Source organism: Athene noctua, chromosome Z (genome assembly GCF_965140245.1).
Source record: "Athene noctua chromosome Z, bAthNoc1.hap1.1, whole genome shotgun sequence".
NCBI lineage: Eukaryota > Metazoa > Chordata > Aves > Strigiformes > Strigidae > Athene > Athene noctua.
The window spans coordinates 89,526,362-89,553,134 of NC_134077.1; the positions used below are offsets into that span (position 1 = coordinate 89,526,362).

The following is a 26,773-nucleotide window of genomic DNA, read 5'->3' on the forward strand; positions in this document are numbered from 1 at the left end:
TGCAACTTGTATCTATCACCCAATCTATCTATAACTGTATTTAGAGTTTTCCTTAGAAATCCAAACAGATGAGACCCATATAATGCTGTTAATTTTTAAAACCTGAGTTATAGAATTAGAGATGTAAGGAAATGGAAGAAACTAATTCTTTGATTAGTAGTTATCAATAAAGTTTAGGTAGACCCTCCAATTAAGAGCACAATAATCATATTGAAATTAAGAAAGGTACATTCCCAACATTTTAAACCTTGCTTTGTCACAGTACTCAATTACAATCAGAGATCAGCTTTAGCTAGTTCTAAAGAAACATAACTATTAAAAATTACAGCCCGAGAGGTACACTAAATTATATTTTATCTGATGTTTCAATGAGCAATGAGTTTCAGTACTGATAACTTTCACTAAAGGGATAAACTAGAAGACGATGCTGATCATTAAGAAGGCATCAGAAAAGGCATCACAAATCCCAAAGATCTTCCCATCAGCTAGGAGATAATATCTCGTATTGCCATAGCAGACAACACAGAGGGTTTTTTTACTTGTAAATCAGGTAAATTTTATGGAGAATAATAAACTTCAAACAATGGACCCTGTGGGATCAACAGTCAGTGCTCGTCTGCGTTTGGTAGGAAGGGGGAGTCGCCCCATTTTACACTCTTACCCTTTCTGACACTCGACTCCCCGTTCCAGGCCACAAATATCGGTGAGCAGGAGCTCTTTGCTTGCTCTTCTCTAACGGGTTGTGATCAGTTCCTCTGATCCCACAATCCTTTCCCAGAAGCCTCTCGCTTCTCTCACACTTACTACCTTTGCCTGAAGAAGTCATTCTGTGCTCCCTGAAGGACTGACAGACTGTGGCCAAGCCTGAACTACGCTGAGCGTGGCTGGCTATGATAACAGCTAGAAAAAAAAAAAAATATTAAAAATTACCAGAGGTAAAAATTTAAATCTTGGGTTTCTTCCAGAAGAAAGCAAAAAATAAGATGTGTGAATGTGCAGGGCAATGTTTTCATAACTTCTGAATACCTGAAAGACAAAAAAGTCAAGATTGCTTTCCCCCGTAGAGGAGCATGGCATGACAAAGTGGTAGATTAATATGATTACACTTGCTCTGCCTCCTCCGTTGCGTGCTCCCCAGTGAAAAATTCATTGCTTCTAGCTGATGGGCCTAGAGTAGCAGAGGTGAAATTAAATAGTCCGCTCCCTTTTTCTCCTAAACCTCTTATTTGATTTGCACGCACACCAAATCCTTTGACTGCAATCCCTTACGGTTCTTGCATATTAAAATCCAACGGCTTGATCCTCGCAGTAGAATGGTACCTGCAGAAATGGATGAGCTGAATGAACGGCACCAGTCATTCACGTCAAAAGAGCCAGAGAGTTTACTGTACGAACCCGAGGCTGACGGACAACAGAACGCTGCATAGGTTATGCAAAATCAGGGAGGCTACAACTTGGGAATGAATGAACAGGTGACTCACCACACCTACACCCTTCGGCGAGGTGCTTCAGGTATCTTAGGAACAGCCTCAGTAAAACGTCGTTACGCCAACGGTTAAACTCCATCAAACCCTGGGAAACTATGGAGATTATTTTAATACTTTAAAATGTTATTATGGGCATTATTTTAAAATACGTTTCCTGATTAAATATCAACTGCAATCTGCTACCTCGGAGAAACTGCCAATAGAGCTCCATGCTTATTTGGATGAGTCAGTGATCAAATTAAATCACATTATCTTTGATCTTTTGGTTACGGTGATGTAATCAAGAAACTTTTGATCTGGGAGTAACATCTTTTAGCTCGCAGCTGTCTCCTATGAATATTTGCTACATATCCGTCTTTGTATGTATAATATAGTCATTGCTTCCTGATGAGAAGTAACACGTTTTCATATCTTTCATGAAGTAAACGGGGCATGACATTCAACCAACAGTTCTACAGAGGCTGAAGGAAGAAGACAATATGGTTTGGGGTGAGAAACAAAAGTAAACACGCATCCAAGAGAAGACATTTTCTGACTGCTCCAGAAGCTCTGGACCCTGCACTGTTACAGTTGTAGAAACACTTGAGGAAAAAAAAGGATCAAACCAGGAACAAACAAGACAGCTCACAACTCGTTCTCACAGCACCCCGCACTAGAAATGAATCTGAACCTCAGATCTAAATCCACCAGAACTTTGGGGGGCACATATAAGAGTGTGCACTTGAGATGTTAATCATCCAGGTTTCACTAAATATACTAATATTGGTATTACATACAATATACAGAACCAAAGAACTGTTCACCAGGTATATAATGAAAGGGAAAATGTGCCACCAGTGTCCGGTCTGCAGCATAGATAACAGCCCACTCCTATTAGCAAGGAAAAGTGGAGCTGAGACAGTCCGTATAATTACATCTTCTTCTGACCTGTTCTCCCCCATCCCAAAGGTACCCACACACCTTCCAACATTTTGCATTACAGGTGAATGTCTGAAATTAGTGAATCTGTAATTGTGTAGAAGAGCTTGTGGGAGAGGCAACACAGACAAATTTAAGACATTGATTACCCCCCTCGAACAAAAACTGCTGGCACATATATGGCTCTTTTGTCCACAGTGAACTACACGTTTTATTTTGTAAGATGCACAAATGTTATGTTTCCATGAAACTTCATGGCAATTTTCCTGCGTCATGCTAAAATTACAGTTATTTAAAGCTGCTGATTTCTGTAGAGGCTGTTGGAACTTTTTAATCGTGATTCAAGACCGTCTCATGCCATGGTGCAGGCAGATTAATAATAAGTTTGCAGACACCTGTTCCTCTGACATTACCGACTTGATTGGTATAGTCTAACAATATAAAAATTGAAGAACAATTAAACGATCTGAAATCTACTCCATAAGGCATTAGGACACTATTCATTTCTTTACTGGCTAATGGCAGAAGATAGGGCTGATTCTTAAAACAACAAGATTGACGGGTAGCACTTTGGGTAGAAAAATAACATTATTTCTGGACCGGACATACTTAAATCTGTACTGAACAGGCCATATCACAAGTCATAACAGAAACCCAAACAAGTATGAAGCCTACATTTAGGAATGTTTTGAATTCCAAAACATATTCTGAGGTTTTACGAAAAGTTTGGGTTAACCATTTTGCAATTTGAACCAAAAAATATTTGGCCTGTTTTAACTTTTTGTCATAAAGTTGTTCGCAAGTTGATACTACTACTCTAATTTTTGCCTAAGCAGTTCTTACAAAACCACATTATTTTACTTCTTCCCTACTAAAACCTTCAAATTTTATTCAATTAAAATGAAAAAAAAAAAAAATTGGTTGAATCCATGACGATTCTTTAATAGTTATGAAGAGCAGAACAGAAATTGTTCTGGCTGTTTAGGAACTTATGGTGTACCTTTGCACGGATAGGGGGGATTACAAACCTGGGAAACAACTCTGACCTCACACTGAAGTAACCAAGGTGAAATTGCTGCAGCAAGATCAGGTTGAGACATCAGATATTTTTATCTAAACTGTTCCTATGGAGGCTTTGAAAAAAAAATAAATAAATTCAGAAGCATTTCCAGTACCTTCTATACAGTTCAAGTACTTCCATACTCAGTTCTTTATATGAAATAATGCATCCTTTATATTAAAATCCTTAATATTAAATCATCGATCACATCACATGCACCTGTAGCCATGAGAGTTCTATATTCACGCAGAACACCAGTACTAAGGAGCTGTCTGTTTTTTCAAACAAATAGAACTTCTCAAGATGTTTATTCATCTACATTCTTTATTCCTTGCTTGGCATCTTACGAGTTTATAAACTGACTTCTGACTCAAAGCAAGCAAACAAACTCTAGCTCAAATTTGTCTCTAGATTGTAGAGACAAATGTTCAGGACATTACAATCCAGCCACTCTTTTAAACAGATTATTCTTACACTAAAATATAAGGCCAATGATTATCCTCCTCCATGACAAGAAAATCAATTAGTGATTCTGGCTTGACCAGAAATCTCCAATTCCAATACTAGAGATAAACAGCATATAGAAACTAAGGAGCAAGAACCTACTGAATAAGGTAACTCTTGCAAACTTCCTCAGCTATCACTCTGTTAACCACTTTGTACATATTTCGTGGCATTTTCATAAGCAGGACAAAACATGGCAAATTTGTGTACAAACAGCAGAATGCGGCAGGAAGGATGCAGACATTTTGAGTCTCAAAGGCTGCGCTCAAGCTTCATTATAGGGAAAGATTAATTTTTATCAGCCTCCATTGCATCTGGCAAGGTCTGTATCAAGGAGTTATTCTTAATATGTTTTTTTATCAACTATGACAAGCTTCAGCTTGCACTAGAGTCACACATCCACCACCATTAGATGAAACTATTGTTCTGTCCTAAGTATTATAGAACAGTAAAAGAGTATTGAGGAAGACTTCTCAAAAATTTTTTTTCTAGGATCTAACATTTTCACAGCTCATTACACTTACTCTTCAGGTAGTATTAAGCAACAAAAGGGTTTTGGCCCAGTATTTGTCCATGTGTTTAGTATCTTTCTGCTTTACATCTGAGTAAATGTACTCACTACTGACTGGAATAGTCAACCTACTAGTTCAGGATAAAAGCTTCTCTTTCTCTTTCAGAAACCAAGGAATGACAGAATGAAAGTTTGGCAAAAATGCACTGAGATTATACTTATTCATGTTACCTGTTGCACACCCTTAACCCTTCCTTTCTCGGGCAAACTCCTGGAAAGCTTACTGAAAGGCGAGAAGAAGTGGATGTAATGAATAATTTTATAGGCTCAGTACAGATGGGACAGGCTATGGAGCTGGCAGTGGCACTGCTGTGCAATTTTCTCTACAGGTGGATAGGGGCTGACATTCATTTTAATCTTGGGATGTCTCCACAGCATTAATGCTATTGCCATAATTCATAATACTATTGACTATAAATAACGGCTATCCCTCTTAAGAGAGATGCATGAATTCCCAGTCAACTTACTAAAATGGAGTAAATCATTCCTCAACATGCCTCCATCTATTACCAGACAGTATACTATGTCCCACAAGTTTGTGCTTCTTTTCATTTTTGCATGCGCCCATTGAATGATCTGGAAGAAATATCACAGAACCAAGGACCAGCAGTATATTGATGACGCTACAGTGCTACCTATCCATCACCACCTACAGCTATATCAATATCACCTACCAGCCAGTCAATGGATGAAATCAGATCAGAAATAAAGGGAGAGCGAGCTGCATGAAGGGGAATGAGGAGCATGACAGATGAGAAGAGAAAAAGCATTTCAAAGGATTCACAACAAATGTACACTTTCCTTTGCTTTGAGAGAGACATACATAATATTGGTCAATTCAATTCATAGATTAGAAGTACTCTTGGATTTTTCCCTGACGCTAAGTTTCATCCATTACTAATGCCTTCAATTTCTTGTTGCTAGGAAACTTCTTCCAATCCTGGTGGATGATCGTAAGATCATAGGAAAATTCCGGTTGGAAGGGACTTTAGGAGGTCTTTAGTCCAACCTCCCGCTCAAAGCAGGGTCAGCCATGAGGTCAGACCAGGCTTATCCAAAAATGGCTGAATGAGTGATGTCCCAGCCTCATTACGTCTACTTTTGGCCGGGCTATACGCAATAATTGGACACAACATTTTCATTCTAAAAACTGGCTAGGATAGTACATTTTTCCTTAACAAGATGTGCATTCTTAGCATTAAGGTTCTTAGCTGGTGTATTCTTAACTCTGAACATCTCCACTTGCCACGGTGGCTTCCCCTAGAGTTCAAGTGATGTTCAAAGTCTGTTCAAATATTAAAAAGATGTCAGCAGCTTACCTAAAAGACTGACTAAAGCTAGACGGTAGTCCTCTGGCCTAAAGAAACTCTCACAAAAGGGAAAAAAGCTTTCTTGGGGTTAGTCTGAGACTGCGAAATGCCTTCCCACAGGAGCTACAGATCATCAGAAATCCCGTCACTCCAAGTATAAAGTTCACTTCTGCGATACCATATTGTTATAATTAATATGTATACTTACAAATACTTCTATACGTAACAAACACTATCTGTGTTTATTGGAATGTGTATCTTGCTCCATAAATTTACAGAGCCTAGTATGTTTTCAAACAAAAAAACCCAAGAACGTTATAAATATTTAGGTGTTCCACTGAACATACATTTCCATTTGTAAAAGAACGAGAGGAGAAAAGAAACACAGGTTACCTTCACACACTGATACAGTACTAAAATGTTCTGCTTTGGGTTTCAAAGCCATGATCTTCACTATATATCTAGATATATAAACTTGACTCAAATTTACTTCTAGATGAAAGCCCACATTTATTAGGAAAAAAGATTTTGTAACTTCAACTTAGAAAAACCTTGGCAGAAACGAGGCAAAATTTCCAAAAAGAAGCATCAGACAATGAGGATATTTAGAAGCAACATATCTGGAACAGAAATGCACTCTAAAATATTAGCTTTGCCCTACACTGGAGTCACTCAGAGAAAGAAAACGTTGCTACAAAGACCTAAAATATGTAACTTTATATCCTAAAATGTACTGCCCCAACTTTTTTTCTTTACACATTTTGGTTTTGTAGTCATGATGCTCTGGATGAGTAAAATATTGTGAAAAATTAAGGGAATCCTCAAGTGCCGACAAATCATGTACTGTGAAATTTAGAGCCAGATTAACCTAAACCTCACCTATACAACTGGTCTATTCACATGCTGAATAAAACTATCTGTATTTTGATACTAAAGCTTCAGCATTTTGATAAATTCCATGTAATAAGTTGGCACGACTGACAATGACAATGTATTTTTATTCATACTTAATTTCTTCATATTTTTATGGGTCCATAATAATGATACTCTTTTACAAAAATAACCATGTAGGTTGCCACACAGACTGTGTAATAATTAAATGCACTTCCATTATTACACATTTTTGTTACCTCCTCCTTATGAGATTCTTCATTCAGCTCACATTTGCTTATTTCAACATCTGCAGGTTTTTTTTCTAAAGTTTGTCTTGTTTTAAACTCATTGACTAGCTCCATTCTGTTGTAAGGGAGTTATTGTCTGCTTACATCCACATTTTGACTTCTAATTATGACAACTAATCACTGAGAAGAATATAATTTAAATTGTGGATTATAAAGACTGGAAATAACTCACATATTGGCCAAGGATTTTTCATCTTGGTGTGAAGGTGAACTCAGAATAGCTAAAAATGGATTTGATGTCACCCATGGATTTTTAATGTTCTGTGCATCATAAAATGACAAGTACCGTAAGAAACACATAACACATCCCTTCAAGTTTTCATTTCTCTTCATTATCGTAAACCCCAGACCTGATACTGATCTATGAGTTTCTGATTATTTCTTGCTGTGATGCAATAAGTCCTATTTATAAAAAGAAAATAAGTATCTCCAAAGCTTTCTTAAGATGAGAAATCTCGTTGTCATGGAATATGAAGATTCTGTATGTTGTCTTTCCATTTTTTCTAGACATCTACAACCAAACTCTTTATTTTCCAATACTATGGGTACATGATAGATTCTTCCAGTTGTTTAATTTTTACTAACTGTGTATATAAGTTGTCTCTTCTGAGTGAGAATATAGATTGACTGTGTGGCTTGAATACAGTTTATTTAGCTGTGCTACTTTTCTCAGATTTCATTTTGGTTTTAGGTATGACTCAGTGATCTCAATGCATATGCAGTTTTAAAGAAATTACAAATTAAAAATTTTACTACTGTTTTATTTCAATAAAATAAATTCATTGACATATCCCGTTTCTACAGGTCTTATGTAATCTCACCTTCAGAACGCATTCTTTTGTGGGGTTCTTCGTTTGTCGGTTCAAGTCAAGGAGAAAAAAATAATAATTCTCAATAGTCTAGGACCCTTCCAAAGAAACAGTTCAAACTGTGAACACTTTTGCTGGGCCACTACTTCATTTTGGCAAGGAAACAGACTGGACTGCTTTAATTGGCAGCTGGAAAGCCTGACTCGCTCATGTTGGCGTGCTGCCAGAATATTAAAAAAAAAAAAAAAAAAAAAAAAAAGTCCTTGTTTGGGGAACTGGTGGGAAGGAGTGCATTCCTGTTTCTCAGTCAGTGACAAATTCTCCTCCCATCTTCCACCTCTTCATTATCTGTTCAGTTGACGCTACTGGAAAGGCAGCTTCTACTAATTGATGATGATAATATTACATAACATTCACAGGCCTCTTTCAGCTTTCTGACTTCATTGTTCCATCCCAACAGAATAAATTCACAGTGAAATTTTACCTTGTTAGTGCAACCATGTTTACAGTAGCACATCAGCTACAAATCAGGACCAATTTTATCCTCAAAAGAAATTCATATTTTATTGAAGACTAACTGTGAGTTACGGTGAGTTAGCAGAAAGCCAAAAAAAAAAAAAAAAAAAGACATTTCCCTTTTACTGCCTGCATGCTGACAGCTACAGATTATGGTATTAGAAGTCTTAAATAAAGTCATTTTATTGTATGCTTGAGGTCCCTGCTACAGCTCCAGGTTTCTTCCACCTCCTGCATTGAGGGGGGCTGGTCACAGATTTTTCCCGAGTTACTTCAGAGTTTCTGTCCAGCAGTGAAGGTTTTCCCTCCTCGATGCTGGTGGCTCCAGGAGTCCAGGTATGGACATGGGACTTCGGGCTCATTTCTCAGGAAGGGTTCAGATTTGATACTAACACACAAGCCAGAGTTTAGCGCTGCGACCCATAACTATCAACAGTGACTAAGTGGTAAAACACTACCTGAATTTGGTAAAGAAAAGCACTTTGATGAGAAAACACAATTCAAACTTTTTTTTTTTTTTCTTTCAGAAACTACAATAAATAGGATGATATATCATAAATTTCATTTTGAAAAATGATGTAAGCAATACAGTTTGAAATACGCAGGAGAGGGCAATTGGTATCAGGGAGACCTTTACTGTTATAACAATCACCCAATGTACGAAGAAATAATCCTTTAGGTTCTGCAATCCTATGTAGATTTTTAGGCAGAGTTGTTTAAAGCAATGGCTTCAGCTGTCGCAGATAAAGAGCAAATCAACACTTTGGGTCTACTTTGATCCCCTGGCTTGTTTTTCTCTATGTGGCCTTCCCAGTGAAGGTGACTCGTAAGACCCCATCTAGGATTCACCCAGCGTTATGGAAAAGAACTGGGATATTCAGCCCCTACACATCCCTTCACACAGACTCTATTGCAAAGTGAAAGCATCATGTGGAGCAGCATGAAAAGTCTGGATGACAGGTGTTGAGTGATTAAATATCTCCAGCTGGAAAGTCCACAGGATCCTGAGCTAACATGTGCTAGGAAAGACAAATGACTGCCTTTATTGTAGATTAATTTATAAGACATGCTTTGTTTACACTAGAAGTTCTTTGTGGGCAAGTATTTTTTCAAATTTGGATTGCAGTCTAGAGAATGCTAACTGGTGGTACTGGTAGAATGACAGTTTTCTGCTCTTGCCGAAAAGCAGGAGAAAACTCCTTTTATGGGTTTGGATGCGAGAAAGGAGCGGGGAATATTTTGTTCTTGGCTAGTCCTCCCAGAGACTCAGGAAAAGTCTGTAGAGACTATAACCTGCTCTCTTTGAGACTTAAAAACCCTGGAGAGGAATGGTGCTACACAGCACTCAGCAGCATCACAGGCATAGCTGCTAAATTGCTAGGGTAGGAAAGAGCAGTAAAATCTTTGAGTGTATCCAACCAAGGCTTACGTTTTGGGGGGATGCAAGGCAACTGTATCCCTGCTTCCTAACAAAGAAATCAAAACTTAGATGATTTTGTTTAAAATTCACAAGATTGTCCAGTAAAGTGTATTTTTTCCGAAATATTAGCAACGCATTTGCAATGTGTCTTTTATTATGATCAACGGGGTTTTTCCTGAAAAAAATTAAGTACGAAAATACGAAACTTGGGGAGCCTCGGATGGTCCCCTGAAGAAAGTCAATGACTCCTTCATGAGCACACGCCAGTCAGCTTCCAAACCTGGGACACAACCTTGCACCGGGGTTCTGGTTCAGCAGAGCAGCTCCTGTGCGGTGCGGGCGGGCAGGTTTTCCCACGTGGCGCTACACCCTCTCCGCTAACAGGCTGCACAGTTCCTCAGGAGGAACCTGACTTTGAGCCTGAATCTGCGTCTCTCACTCTCTAAAGCGAGAACACTTGTCACGCAGCACCAAAGTTTTACAGGGCTTTGTCAATTATTAGCTGAGTGTTTTATCTCCTCTGATGGAAGGTGCTACACGATGTTTTAGTAGCAAATATTTGTATTTCATTTGTTAGAAATGAGCAAGCTGGTCTTTCCATGATTTTAGATTTTTTTCTGTGAGTGATAAACCTGTCTCATATGACTGACAAAAATAATATTTTGATTTTTTTTTTTTTTTTTTTTTTTTTTTCCTGTTCAGCGCTGGTAGAATGTATGTTCTCAGTCAAAGATCTTGCTTGGCTGCAACCTGGAAAACATGCCATTTGCATCCTGATCTATCAGAGGGATTTCTGACATGGAAAAGACTGAAAATATAAGGACGTTGATTTAATTTTAAACTTCTCCTTTGAGACTCCTATGGCTACAGTGGACGGGCTTTCTCAAGACCTTTCAGCTCTGTTCTTATGCTAATCAACAGTAAAACTTGCACTTTGCTCATCAACTGAATAAAACATTTAATTGTCCCTATCTAAGGACATAACAGTTATTTTGATGGTAATTGAATACTTCGATGCAGCTATGGGTGTGTCCTCATGGTAATCTAGCAAAGCAATAACAGTTTAGCTAGATGTCCTGGAACCAGCTTTAAACTAGCTTTCCTGGTGGGTGATAAAAGCAATTGCCAGCGGCAGAGGTTTCGATGAAGGCTACAGAATCCTTGTGGGACTTCAGATGAACACACACCTCTAAAAGTTTTTCCAAAGGTCTATACCTATGTTGCATTCTGCTTAACCAATTAAAGAGTTAACACAATCCCAAACATATACTTGCTTTATTGCTTGAAGCTCAGCGTGCATATTAAAAGATACACAGGCTGCTTGCTTTTTTTTTTTTTTTAGAAAAACATAAAAAAATTTGGAGTAGCAAGGGTGACCTCCAGTGTGCAATAAGTTTATGTCATTACATCGTATATCTAACTAAATACCTTCTTGGCCTACTATTAATTTTGATCCTCCTACAAAACCAAGTATTTACTTTATTTCTCGTGCACAACACAGAAATTCAAAACATTGCCTTCTGCTTTGAAATGTGATTTTCAGATAGCATTTTGAGCTTCTCTGTATTATAGTGAACACTATAAAAAATAACTGGCTAAACAGAAAAATCAGAAAACTTGATTCTTGCTCCTGTCCAAATGCAGATGATCACAGACTGGATTTTTCTTCTAGAATAAGAATAATTAAAGTTAATAAATGTATTACAGGAACCTTTGTATTTTTAAGAATACAAGAGCATTACAGATGAATAGTGCAACTACTGTGAACAAAATGCCTCAGCTCACAGTTCAACTGACATGCATTTCATTGCAAACCTGTACAAATTTGAGAATATTCAGGAATTCAAAGGAGCCAAAACTATGATGAGAACTTATGCAAAAGATACACACGTGTATCTTAGTAAGACAACCATTTGGTACAGTACGTAATAAACTCCACAAAAACCTACGCTGAGCATCATCTATTCAAGAAAAAAATATTCCAAAATGTAAATTCATTGTATTGATGAGTTGTATCAGATGGATATCTTTGAATGAAACCTTAAGTCAATGGGCTGTCTTTAAATGAAAACCTAACAGACATCATCATAATGAATTCAAAACTATGAACATTATTTTCACATTCCTTTTTATTTCCATCATCAGTACACAACTTACCTTTTGATGATTAATTTTGAAATAGTTTTTCTAATAAACTAGGGAGCATTTTTTAGCTAACTGCGAGCACACAAAAGATCTAATTATGGGTGCCTAGTGGTGCTACTGTCTGTCAACGTAAGTGTCATTCAGGGTCTGTCAGTGTTCCCATTATACATCCCTACTTTCAGAGGGTTATAATGTGAATGTTAAAATTTGCTTCAGGCTGATTCCTGGCATATTGTGCAAGGTATCAGGCTAGAACTGTTGGTTGTTTTGTTTTTTTTTTTTCTTTTTAAATATATTTTTTTTAAATTATCAAGTTTAGACACTTTAACCCATACCTACAGAAAAGGAAAGAGCTAGCGGGAGCATATGCTTTTCCAAATGACAGTAATATAAAAGCAGCTTATTGTTTTAGAAACTTGAATGCTGCATACTGATTATCCAAACGTAGAAGAAAGACCACCATTGCAGCATTTAAGTCAAATCATTTCATTTGCCTTCCTTATTCAACTAATCACACTATAGACAAAGGACCCAATTTCATGATTAAGGGTAGAGGGAGTTGGCCTTATGGTTTCATTGATCAGCAGATTATGTATTTGTACATAGTCTTGGAAATACTCTACTCTCTAATTCTTCCTTTGGACTTCTTGCACACTCTCATTAAAGTTTCTTTACACATCACCAGGAGTATGTAAATACTATATACCATTACACTGTAAACCCTACGCTTTACGACGTTTATAAAGTGGATTACCACAAAGTCACAAACTTTGACTTTCTCTACACTAGAAAGCAGCGTGTCATAAACTCAAGGCGTCAGGAACAGCACAGAAACTGTCCCACACTAACACCAAATATGCACAATATCTGCAGTGCATACGAAATGCGAGATGTCTGGAGCAAGCAGCAAACTGCTCACGCAAAGAGCCAGTGCAGGTTGGCTGGTGCTCTGCAAAATCCTCCCTGAGTTTATTGCACATGAACTCGTAGAAAGACTTTTGATCTCAGTAAAAGGAACGTTGATTCAGTACGTTGTATCGGGATTAGGAAAGATTTAAATGACAGCACATGAACAGACCTTTTTCTTTTTCTTTCCAAGATGGACAGATCTATTAGCATTTTCAGTATGAAACTATAAATTCATAGTTTTAATTTTCATTAAAAGTAATGCTTTTCTGAGCTCAATTAGAGCAAAAAGATATTAAAATAACTAAATATATCTCTAAAGGAGTATAGTTCTCTTGCACATATCTTATCATAATACCTATTTATAACAAGGACCATCATGTCTCTGAGGCAAGAAACCTGTTTTTTTTCTTTCACAAAACTCGGATTTGAACTTGATGAAGGCTTCAGTATTTCTGTATGTTCCTGTAAACAATAAAATAATAAACAAAATGCAAGTATCTGATTTACACTTTGGTTTTGACACCTAAATGTTATTTATTTATTTGGTAACGAGGGTAGAGAATGCAAGAAAACACACTTTTCTAGTGTCTTTGCAAGCTAGATATAGTTGTTTGGCCTACAGTTTCTTGAAGTGCTTGACACCACAAAAATGCCATAAACCAAATGCTCAGGAAATAATATTCTATTATGAACTTAGATAATGGTTACTTTATTTTAATTTTACCAGTTTCTGTAGTGTAATAGTGGACATACATCTACATACGTTCACAACATGAAACAAAAAATCCCTGAATTCAGGATGTCACAGGTCTCAGCTAAAATCAAGGCCCGGGTCAATTCATTATGAGTTATCTCAGAGTAACAGTTATTAGAGGGTTTTAATTTAATAGCAAACTGCAAATTTCTTTCTGTATTATAATGAACACATGCGAAAATAAAAGAAAATCAAAGCGTTGCTCAAAAAAAAGTAGCTGTAGTAGTAGGAAAAGATGTCCTAGCAACAAGTTTACACTATCACATCAAATTTAATCATATGATATACTCATGTGTACCAGTACGAAAATACCTGTATCAATTTTAGTGAACCCATTTTTCAGAGGAGAAACGCTTCTTGATTTTTCCCTGAAGTTAGTTTACATCTAAACCATCGACTTTAACGCAGGGTTTTAGAAATTTGCAGGTTTGTTTTTTTTTTTTAAGTGAAGGCCTTCCCCCCGCCCTCTCTCTGTGTATCAGGAGACCATTTTAATTCACTCACCAAGAAATTCTCAAAGGGGCTGGTATGTGTGGTAACATAGGAGCCAATATCGCAGCTATCAGTTTTCATACAGCCTGGCTGGACCTTTACATTACCGCTGCCCCACATTTATTGTTCTTTCATTGCAGCTGTCAGCATCGCCTGACAGCGCATTATGGCGTACATGGCTACGAAGTCAGTATCAATCAGGCCATGATCATGCAGATAAAAGTAGAAGACTATTGATAATAGGCCTTAAATCAGATCATCATGGCTTAAGTATAAGATTCTTAAAAGCTAGTAGCCTTGCGGGACTTCCCGCCGACTTCCATCTGCTATAAAACAAACTAACTTAGGTAACACCTACAAACTTTATAGGACTGTGTAAATAACAGCGCTAAAAATAAGTGAAAAAGCCCTACCAGCCCTGCAAGTCAAGGTGAGAATTAGCAGAGATTTTCGCTAACTGCCTCCTAAGTTATGAACGGCAGAAAAAGTACACAATACCTGCCATTACACTAATGCTCTTTTTTTTCCCCCCACTGGTAACAGCAGTTTTGTTGTGCTTTGAAACTCTCTCACTTCAAAAGCACTTCAACTTGATATGGCCATTTAACAAGAAAAACGGGAGAATGCGTACGGTTTAGCGGCATTCTTCACCAAACTGAAAGCACCATGTTAAAAACAAAAGGATCTAATTTGTCCTAGACATAAATAATAAAACAAAACAAGAGTCGCATGCAAATTTAGTAACATAAAATTTTAGGTGATAAACAGAATGGAGCCTGGCTTCTTGTTTAGTATTCCTTAGTTATCACCATAATTGCTGCATGTCTGTCATCACTAGGAAAAGAAAAAAGTGTCTCTCTCAGCTGCTCCCCTGCTTGTTTTGTTCACTGTATTCTTGTAAAGTGGGAGAAAATAAGTGTCATTTAATGAATAGTGCTATTCTTTGTCTGACAGCTTCATATCTGTTAGGTGTAGGAGGCCTAGTACTTTCCTTTTCTGATAATGTTTTTGACAGTGTGCTAAATTCCTCCCCCAAAAGGCCGGCGTATATATTCTGCTAAAAGAGGCTTCATCTATCCTGAATGGATGCCCTCTTTTAACCCCCTTCAGCTTCTGTTCTTACATTAATTGAGCTGATCAGATTGAGCATATGAATTTGTCTTTGATGTATTCGTATGTTTAGTTGACGCTGCTCGCGCTCCCATTGGCAGCGGGCAGAGCTCTCAGACAAATAGGGCTGTTGCCATAGTAACAAGCGATAGCTAGGGATCTCTTGAAAAATATTTTTATTTCAAAATTCAAACTGGAAAATTCTCACTGGGTATGGTTCTCGGTTCTAAACGTGTCATATCTAATGATGAATGCAATTAGGAATCCCACCAGTGTTTTAAATAATAAATTAGGCTAATTTTCTAGGCCTGGCATGATGACATACAAATACTAAAAAGGAATCTCTCTTTTTTTATCCATGACAAAAGACTTATTAATGACTTTTGTTCTTAGGATTTCAAAATTAATTGAATGGTGGAATAGTGATAGAGCTGCCTATGTGCTGAAGATGAGAAGCCTAGAGGTAAACTTTTTTTTTTTTTTTAAGTACTTCAAGCTGCTCCGATATTTGGTTATTCCATGTAAAAGCAGGTGAAGAAATCATTCTACAAATGCTATAGCAGTTGGTAAATCTCAAAGGATGAAAAATGCCCATAGCCATTTTTAATTACTGAGCATGAAAAAAGGAGAGATGTTGAACATAAGTTTTGTAGGCCCTTACAATGTGAGAATGCCAGGATTTTAGCTCTTACTGAAATCTCATTTGAAATACAAGGAAACAATAAAAATACCTATCAGTTTAAAAAAAAAAAAAAAAAAAAGAAAAGAAAGAAGAGAAAAAAAAAAAAAGGCTTCTGATGATTAGGCTATGATGGTTTGTAATTAAAATACGTATTTTGTATCAATCTGTCTACTATTATTTTCCCTGGAAATTAGCTTCCTGACTTTGGCTTTTAAGATACTGCCTGTCAATGTGCAGTAATAGAGTTTCAGAGTTCTGCTTCAACATATAATTATACTACATTGAAATCCATTGATATTATCATCTTTTATGCTACTTCCAATTAGACTTGTTCCATCTTGAGGGGTCAATCCTTTATATCTCAGCATTCAGGAAAATTTAGTTAAATGTTAAAATTTGACAATTCCCTGAGAAATGAGGTTATGTTTTAAGTACTTCACTTGAAATCTACAGTGTATCTGCAGTTGTCATAAGAGGAAGATAGTTTTAAGAAGTCTCAGGGTCACAGTCACACAGAACACGTCACAATGTGGTGAAAAAACTTTAAAAAACCTTTTGCATTATATTAATTCTGTGAGTCTTAGTACGGATTTACATTCTCAAGATGCTGCTCATTGGGAAGAGAAAGCAAGCAAAAAAAGTACTTCCTATGTTTTCTGAATTGTCACTCTTCCCTCCTCTATTTATTTTACGCATAACGAATTTTATACATTTTAAAAGTGTACTACAGTTTCAAAGTAAATTTTTAACAATACTTCAAATGTTAAAAGAAAATTAAAAACCTCCCACGACAATTCAATAATACTTTGTCACCTGAGAAGAAATCATGGCCTAACTGAAATTTTGTCACTGTCTTCATTAGACTTGTACTTTCAGTCTGGGAATGTCTCCTATTAAATCAAGGGAAAACAAAGTCCCCGGCCACTGTGAAAGTCCATTTCAGAGCACAGCATTCTGCTTTACTGGTTTGTTGTCTTCTAATGATGACATTACAAAATTAGGCTCTGGATTTGCTTCAGATAATGCATTTTCAGTTCTTAAGACAGATTCCCAACCTAGCTATTTTTTATTTTATTGCCTTAAAAAGAGACGTAAATGACATTATAAATCACTTTGTTTCAATTTAATAAAGTGGTGCTTGTTTTATAAATTTCTAGAATTATACTTTTGATCATGGTCAATTTAATCTTTTTTACTTCCACACATAGAGACACCCAGTCTGTTGATATTTTCAATAATATAGGGGTTGCTTTATCTCAGCAAAAAAATCCTTTGCACAACATCAGGCAGCGTGAGGCAACAGCTGACGTGGCTATCTTTCCAATCATCACTTATCTGAGGGAACCCAGTAGGACAACTAATTTCTGGTCAATGTAAACATTAATAACAGTTAACAGTGTGGAAGAGAAAACTTAATTTATTTTATCTTCATTAGTAGCGTTCATCAAATTTCAGGGCACAGCCACCTGACTGGATAACGAACGGAGCCATCACTAGGCTGGAGGCAGCCTTGATGTTGACCGGAGGGATGTGCAGACTTGTGTGTCACAGGACTGGGGCACACGTCCCACCAGGTATCACACAGGGGTCCGCATCCCCTCAAGCCTTGTTATAAACCATCACAGTCCTTAACCATCTAATTCTGAAACCAGGTAAATCTGTTTTGTCACGGTACAAAATCCAACAGTAACATTATTAGCACATGAGACTGGATCTGAAAAGGAACATGAAGCCGTAATTTATTTCATGAATATAGAACTGTGTATGTATTTTCTAAGTCTGAATCACATACTCCTCCTTTACAAGAAAATGAATCTCTCAGTAGGGGAAGAAATACCTTACGGCAGTCAAAAGAACTGTTCAAAAATACATTATGCTAACTATTAACAGCAATAGTTCATTATACTTGAAAGGTATTTCAAATAGGATGGAAAATTAGGGACTGATCCTGTATCAATGAAATCAACGTGCACCCTGCAAAAAAACATGTGGGTGTTTAAGTAATTAAGGCTATTCATAAACCAAAAGTATTTGTTTTAATTTAGCAGACATAAAAATATTTAAATCATAGTAAAAGTCAAAATAAAACCAGCGTGTATACAACACAGGATTGGGTGCTTTGAAAAAAACCTAAGGCACTGGATAGATGGGAGAAATTTAGATTTATAGATAGTAAAAGACTATAAGACATGTGGTGATGATTCTGTTTCCTGGACTTAATTTCTCTAATTTTGTATTGGTGTTTAAATCGGTTCCATCTTGAACTTTCCATAACTATTAAAAATAGTAGAAGGTATTACTGTAATAGGAACTGTGAACTATTCATCGTGAAATACAACTACGTAATTAAGATAAAAGCACTGCAATTTACTTCTTTCCAAAATGATTTTGTGAAGATTAGAATGTGTTTTAAAAGTTGCTATAACTTTTGCCTTAAGCACGACCTTGCACTAAGACTACACAGCCTATCCTATTTTCAGAAAAATCATCTAATCCAAAGATTAATGGATTTACTGAGACCGACTTTGGACAAGAGCTGGGGTGATGATCTTTTTACAATGGAATAAAAGATCTATTCAGTATTAAAATGAATCCCAATCAATATTCAGTACTATAATCAAAACAAATGGAAAGAATTTAGCTTTACAAAGAGTAATCAGTGGAGAACTTAAATCCATAACTGAATTAATTTCACCTAAACAACCTTTCACAATTCACCGAGTTAGGAGAGAAATTAAATGACACTGAGTGCAGATTGCTGACAACAGAGCCCTGTTTAAGGCCCTTTTAAACAGGACAGGTTTTAAAAAGTGAAAATAAAAGTTCACTGGATAAGACAAGAGGATTGTGTAAGGCTGAAGTTATTCCAACCAGACCCTACTGATGCATAGTGAAAAGTCAATAAATTAATTAATGAATTCTTTGATGTCATATTAAAAGGATTCTGGACTGCAATATTTATTAGAAGGCCACAGAACTACAGGAGATACCGACCTTAGACGATGAGCCTGTTAACTGCTAACCTGGGTAGAATAGCAGTGTGTTTTTCAGGACACATTTACATTGAGTTATAATGTTTCAAAACAGGAAAAAAGCCTCAGAAGTGCATTCCAAGTCTGCTTAACCCACATTTGAACTTGGATGTTGCTGCTCATTCCAAGAATAGTTAAAAGTATGCTGAAATGATGAAACAGAAGGGATGTACATCACAGAAAATTCTTGGAATTAAAAATATATTTCATTGTATGGTGTTTTCAGTTCAGTGCAATTATACCTTCCTACAGCTCACCTAAAACTTACTTTACCTTTTCACCACAACCTCCCTAATTTTCTTAGGGTAAAAAAATTATGCGAGTCAGTCAGCTCCAAATATTTCTGTTAAACCCTGAAATAGGGTTGAGATCCCCAATTCAGCAACACATTTTTTCCATGTGATTAAATGCACTGAAGTTACATGCCTGAACTTTAATACAGAAAATATATTAACTTGGTATCAACGTAATTAAATACATGTTTTAGGTTAACCATCTGCTTAACAGCTTTTTGGAACCGTTGTCTTACTCAAGCCCTCAGCACAGGGGTAACTAAGTTTTTCCTTACTGTTTCTTAAACTTTTATCCATTTTATTATGTGAACTCATATAAATTGCAATGTAACATTTTAAAATCTTAAGTCTATAAATAGGTCAAGATCCACAGAATATTTTTAAAATACACTATATAACAAATATATGTTTTTATCTTTACATCAAACATTTACTTCCTTGAAAGTATTTAAAGCCAATGGGAATTTTCATTCTGGTAGACTATGCAACAACCTCTGTAGTGTACAGGCACACTTTGCACTCCAGCTGTAGCAGTAAAATTACTGAAACTGTAATTCTCTTAATATTTAAATAATATATTAAAATTTAATTTTCAGCACCTGGAAGAATCTGTTTGTGTGCCAGCAAATGAGGTAGTTGGGCCTGGAGCTCCTATACATATGGGACTCAAAAACAACCTATCACAAATAATTACTAAGCTAGAGCAGCTGTACTCACCACACTAGTCATTTAAAAATCAGGTCAAAGTTGCCTCAATTCTTTTTCCATTTTCAAGGATTTCTGCAAATCAATTCTATAGCCTTCATCTTTTTGCTTCTTTTACACGTTAAAATTATTTTTATTGCTAATTATTATAAGGGAAGTATCAGGTAGTTTTAGCTTTCCTGATACTCCAGACATTAAATAGATGTGGGTTTTATGGGAGATTGTAAAAACGTGCAATATTTGTTTTCCAGTACATCTTTCAAAATTTTAATAGGGCAACGAGCAAATACTGTGATGTGAAAATGCATTTGCTAATATAGCACATACGTGCCATAGTGGTACTACAGCACAATCCACCACACACACACAGAAACTCTATATATGCATCTTTTTTAAAAACAAAATATGTCATCTGGCTCACAAAAAAAAAAAAAAGTATTGTAGGCTTTCATTTATTTTTATGTTGGCAGTTTTCATGTGGAAAGTAAGTATTTCTTTTAAAAGCATTTTCCAAATTATGTGCTTTCAGACAGACTTTGTTTTCAAGCGATTTCAAGAAGTTGCTTTCTAGCAACCACTACCAACTTTATGATCATTTGTGAAGAAAAGGCCTATATGCCACCTTTTTTTTTCTCCTTGTACCTTTTTTAGAATTTATTTAGAATAATATAACCTGAGATCACATTTTTTCACCACTTGCACAGAATTTATAATGTTTGCACTGGATCTGAAAATTTTAAAAAGTTCAGAAAGATTCAGCCGAAAGTCTTTCTATTCATAATTTTAAAATATTCTAACCTGCATTCCTATACATAAAAATAAAAAGACCCATAATGAAAACCATATATTTTATAATGACACACATAGAAATAAAACACATTAAACTTCAGGGGGAGAGAACCAAGCATTTATACACTATTACCTTCAATCACTTGAATGCAAGTCATTCATACCACCACTATTGCTAACAAGGCATCCAATTTACTAAACAATGAATATTGAAATTACGTTTAAAAGGTACAAATGACTGTCCAAAGAATGACACTGAAAAATATTAAGTAACAGCTCTACCTCAAGATAAGCCTCACAATTAAAGAGTTTTAATGAAGAGAGCCTTCAAAGGCTAAATCAGGAGGCATTGATTAGATTGCCTCTAACTTTGTGTTTTGACACCTTCGTCTTTCATGGCATTATATTGTCTCTGTGCATCTTACAAAGGAAGCATTTTACTAAGCCCACACATGAACAGGAGACAGCAGTGCTTATAAAAGAGACTGTCAAGGGTGTGAGCCAAAATGGGTCTCATTTGGATTTCAAGTGAAGAAAACTCCTAATGCATTTCATTACAATGTATGTGAACCTCTGAAAAGAACGATGGATTGGGATTCTCATCCCTATTAATTTATTGAAATGGATTCAGTTTTTTTCTTGTATATCAAGAGGGACCATGTGTTTCAAGCAAGGTAACAATATTATAGCACCAAATAACCAAATATGCTGTGATGCAGTATACCCTTCTGCGAGATAAAGAGGATGCAATTTTCTTGATAATTGGGATATGAGTTCAGAAATAAATCCTACAATAGCTCGGCAACAAATAAATATTCTTTGTTACTATCGGTTTTAAAGATATGATCAGGAAGCTATGCAACACAGGGATGGATTCAGTCTTTGTTACCACAGCAGGTTTTTGCCATTTGAAATCCTGTGCCCCCCCAACCCCCCACCCCTCGCCACACTGTCATTCAAGTATTGACTTTTTATTTCATTGAGGAATTGCGTGTATGATGTAATTAGGATAACACCTATATAAGTCATATTTTATTAAAAGATAGCAGAACAGGATGGAGAAAAGTAAAAACATTTCAAAAAATTGTAATACATTCCAGATCAACTTAGCTCTAGAAAGATGCCATAGCTACCATATCACCAATTATCTTATTCACAGTAAAAAAGTTTATATAAATACTTGTCTTTTCTCCCCTTCAACTTTGGTAATAAAACCTATAATCGGTTATTCAAAAAAACTGTAAATCCTGAACTAGCACAGAGAACAGGATACAAATTCCTTATCTATGCTAAATAATTTTACTAATATAACAGTATTAAAAATAAGACATATGTTCTCATTGTTTTTAACACCATTAACCTTTAGAAATGATTGATTGTGCTACACCAATAACATTCAGTGAGTTCAAAGCTCATCTATTTTTTATGGAAATCTTACAACCTGCTAGTTAAATTAAAGGTTAAATATACATAAAGTCTTAGAACAAAACACAAAGTATTCCATATGTATGTAGCTCATAGGCAGAGTACACAAACACACGCATATATAAATCTCTCTCTGTTTAAAAACCCAGGACCAAAACAACAAAAAAATACAACCCTCAATCACCACGCAAAGACTTCGAAGCTAGAGTGAAAGAATCTGATATCTACGGAATATTACGCAACTATGTCTGTTAAGTTAGGAACTGCCTGTTAAGAACTCTGCTGACATCACAATTAAAAAAAAAGACAAATTTCATCAAAATCATAATCAGAGATAAAGATGTGCTTGCTTCCACACGCCAATTCTCAACAAGCATTTTACCTGAAGTCAGAGAAAGTCCAGGGCCCATTTAACTTGCTTAATAACAATTACGCAAATACATATATGCATAACTCCATCACTAATCTATTTTTTTATGTATAACATGAGGAAGCAGAAATGTATGTTTAGCATGCATGTATGCATTCAGTATAAATTCAACTAACATTTCTAACATCTTCGATGTTTGAATAAACATAATTTATATATTTACGTTGCGTGTTTATGTGGCGTATATACATACACCCGAGCAACAGAGAAATTAGCAAGAATTACACAAAACAAATTCAATTCCAATCTTAGCAATAAAGATTGCACATTTCCACGTACAACACAAACACATACGGACACACATTTATTTTATTTTTAAAGAATAATCGTAATTGAATTAGAATGATGCATGTTCCATATTTTATCTTGACAGCTTCTGTATACTCAGGCAGAGCCCATTAAACGCAAGCGTACAGCAGGTTACTTGTTGAATAATGTATTTCAAGTACTTAAAATTACTAGGGATTTGACTAAGATCTGCACATGAATACATATTTTGGACTTAATTTTCTGCACTGGCATTTCTTCAGCTGAATATACTTTAAATTCTACAATGAACTCAGTTAATATTAGGCTTTTCCAGGACATAACAAAGGTAATAACACTATCTTTACAATATAAACTTTATGACATTATGAATAAAACTGACAAGTGTAAAATTTGATCCATAAACTAAGTGATATACTTATGTTAATTTACCTTTTAAAAGATATTATGTGTTGCTCAGTTTTTTTGACAGGGCTTCCATTCATACTGAAGACATGTTGAAAAACACTATATTTTCTCTCAATAAGGAAAATCACTTTATCCACTATCATTCTCATTCTGTCTCAATAAAAAATCAATCATCAAATACTTGTTTCCAAGTTCTACTTGTTAAACTGCCAATTTATGCATACTGTTCAACTCAGCTCAAATTCTTTCAAGACTACTTGTTATTCTTTTTAATTTTTTTTTTATAGCATTCAACTTTTAAAAGAACAAGGAGAAAATAAAACTATATACATATAATAATTTTACATTTAGAAGTTTGTGATCTAATGATGTTCAGAACCTTCATTTTTATAAGAAAAAAAAAAAACTAAATCTTTTATGTGGTTTTCAAAGTAATAAAGGTCTGATTGATCCCACTGACTAAGGCAATTGCATCGGTTGTCTAAATGGTAGTAACGTCAATGTCAGATATGTGGTTATCTTTTCATCTTGGCCTATTCTCAAATGTAAAAATCAAATGTTTGAAGGACATTTCACTGACCTGTTATGGCCTCTGCAACTCTCAAACACAATACTACCATTCCTCATATAAGTGCCACATTTTGGATAAAAAAACACTTCATCAACGATGCCTTTGCGACATCTGGCGGTCCTTATTATACATAAACTTCAGGTTTGCTTCTTTGTTGGGTGCTTTCAGTTGCTGTTGGGCACTTTTTGTATATTATTTTTATTCCGTTTATTTATTTATTTGCAGACCTACCAGCATGTAAAACTTTAGTCCAAAAGGCTTTGATACCCCCTAGCGGGGGGACAAAAGCAATCTAGTCTGCAAAAACACAACGAGGTCTACCATGAATCCATATGGAGCAAAAGGTCACAAATCTTGAGATGCAGTGACATCATGACAATAAGACACTTTTGAGACAGAAGCTGGCTCATTTTGAATATAAAAAGGACGCTGATCAAATTCTCCCACGCATTTAAAACTATAGAGAAAAATAAGCATGCAAAGACCTCAATATAGATGCTTAACAGAGGAGAGTTAAAGCATACCTTTAGTTTTCACAATTATAAGATGCCACTGAGAACTTGACAAGTCTGCTTCAGAAGATATAAAAGCTTTATTTTTATGTTATTATCGGATGCTGAGAAAATGCCATTAAAGAAAAACACTTGGTTCACAGGGTGCGCACTCCCTATAACAGCCCAGCTCTTTTAAAATTAATTCACTTATACCAAAGCTTGTTCTACATGTTTCAGTCTTATTATTTATCATTTCAATAAACCATGAGAAAAGTATTTTAAGCAACGGAAGAATTATCTTCCTTTCTTCATCCCTTTTCCTAAGCTATTTCGATGCAGTAGGAAAAATTCATTCTAATTTCTTTATTACGTTAACCACAGGAATATTTGACACCAACTTTGTGAAACCATGACTTTGCCAATTCTTAGCCCCGTGGGAGGAACTAGTATGTTGTTTAAACTCTATTTTTCACTTGTTCTAGCAATTAGCATTCCAAAACAATAGATGATACAATAACCAAAAGATTTAATGTATATTACTAAACGTTTGGGGAAAAAAACAAAACAAAACAAAACAAAAAAACCCAAAACCAGTCAACAGAATATTTTCTTCAGATTAAAATCAAGCACTTCAAAATATATTCCTTGAGATATTGAACATCACTTCTTTAAATTCTGTTTCGCTGCCTCACATTAAATATTTGCTTAAATACTTTATTGTTCTGAAACTAGTAACACTGTGTTGTACGGATAGGTTTGTCCTCATGGGCACAGACATGTAGCATGTGTTACTGACATTCAGGAATAATTTCTAATAAGTCATAACTGGATCAAATGGAAAAGAAAAAATAGTCTCTCAAAACTGCTCCAGGGATTGACTAGATTTAATGGACAGCCTAATGGTATAGCTCACTGTTGCCTTATTTTACAGAACAAAAGAGTACTGCACCCTCAGAATACCTCGTAGGCCCCCATAAAAGCTTTTATCATTCAGCTTTTAATTAAAATTTCTATAGCCTGTGTTTTCAGTGTACTTATATGTAGAAGATACAGACCACGTACTGTGGGGCACACAAACAGTTTTTTGCAGACCACAGATGCGCAACCACAGGACAAATAGACGGCCAAACGCTGCTAATTCCAAGTAGCCTCTTTCTCAAGCCCCAGAACTGAAAACATGCAATCTGGTCTAACATGTTGAATTCCAGTTATTGTACTGAATTCACAGAGACAACTCATTAGATTAAGGATATGAACAAGCTATTTCAGGATTATGTTTTAGTATGGAATAAAAAGATTAATCACTCATTAATCCCCACATAGGAAAATTCTGCATGTGACAGCAAAGATAGATCAAAATGAGAACACTAAATCTGACAAAGTTAAGAAAACATGGTAGAAAATGTCATGAAAAGGCCATCTTGAAAAGAAAGAGTTCTCTCCTAATCGCTGTAAATGAGACTGTTAACACGAAAAGAAGAAAAATACATTTAGGACTGGTAAGAGCTGTAGAGTCAGCAGTGTAAAACTCAGGACTAATATAAAAACAGAACTGAAAAACAAAGCAGCCATCTCCCCATATTCAAATTTCTACACATATGCAGAGAAGAGAAAGGGAGACACTCCACCTCACTCCCTGCCCCAGTACAAAAGGTACTACAGATCCGTAACAGGGCGGTTCATATTTTTGAGATGGAATGGTGATTTATAAACTACATAGAATAGACTGATTATGTTGAAAGCATGAACATACAGTAATAAATCTAACAAATTTCACAAATGAAAAACCACTCTAGTAAAAACTGTATGGACAGACCTCTAGTCTACATGTATGTTTCTAGAGCTATCATACCAAATCCAGATTTACCAAGAAGGATACTGATTACCCAAATGAATGAGACCAAGAAGACAAAGTCAATGAGAACGCTAGTTAGAATTATTTTAGGCTGTTTTATATAAAACGGTCAAATAATGTAGTGGTAAATAGTTTGGAAATAAAATTTCAACACTGTCATGTTGATTATTTTGTGGAAGAACTGGTTGCACAGCAAATAAAAGGAAAAGTTGTTAATATAATCTAATTAAAAGCTGAAATTAAAGCACCTGAGAACTAAGCAACGGGGACTGTAATATAATGCAATTCTATATTCTGCAGGAGGAAAAAACTACATCGCTCTTAATTTCAGTAGATGATGTGTATTAGGTACCATCAAAAGACTGAAGGTCAGAAGACCTTAAACTGGAAACCTAAAAACACAGCAATTTATCAAGGCCAGAGGGAACACACAGGAGTTTCTGAGAATTGTAAGAACAAAATAATTCCTAGAGGTACAGAGAGTAATACGATTGATTTCTTTTTAAATAAGAAATGTTCTGGGTTTTTTTAAACAGGGCTGGAAAACTGCTTGCAAAAACAATTAAAATAAATTGATGGAAGAATTAAAAGAGCATATAAGGAACACAGTTTCTGTGAAGGAAACACAATCCTTAC

At 35.7% G+C, this 26,773-nt stretch overlaps 1 protein-coding gene across 11 annotated transcripts in view; it reads right to left on the reverse strand.

Moving 5' to 3' along the window:
• KIAA0825 (KIAA0825 ortholog) overlaps positions 1-26,773 on the reverse strand; it is a 251,648-nt gene that overhangs the window by 75,997 nt on the left and 148,878 nt on the right. The window contains exon 21 of one of the 11 annotated variants that reach the window (XM_074933016.1): positions 13,242-13,292. The exons of the other annotated variants lie outside the window; for them this stretch is intronic. Coding sequence (XP_074789117.1) covers positions 13,274-13,292 — 19 coding nt within the window. The 3' untranslated portion in view covers positions 13,242-13,273. Of the gene's footprint in view, positions 1-13,241; positions 13,293-26,773 lie in introns of those variants that run through there. 11 annotated transcript variants of the gene reach the window in all.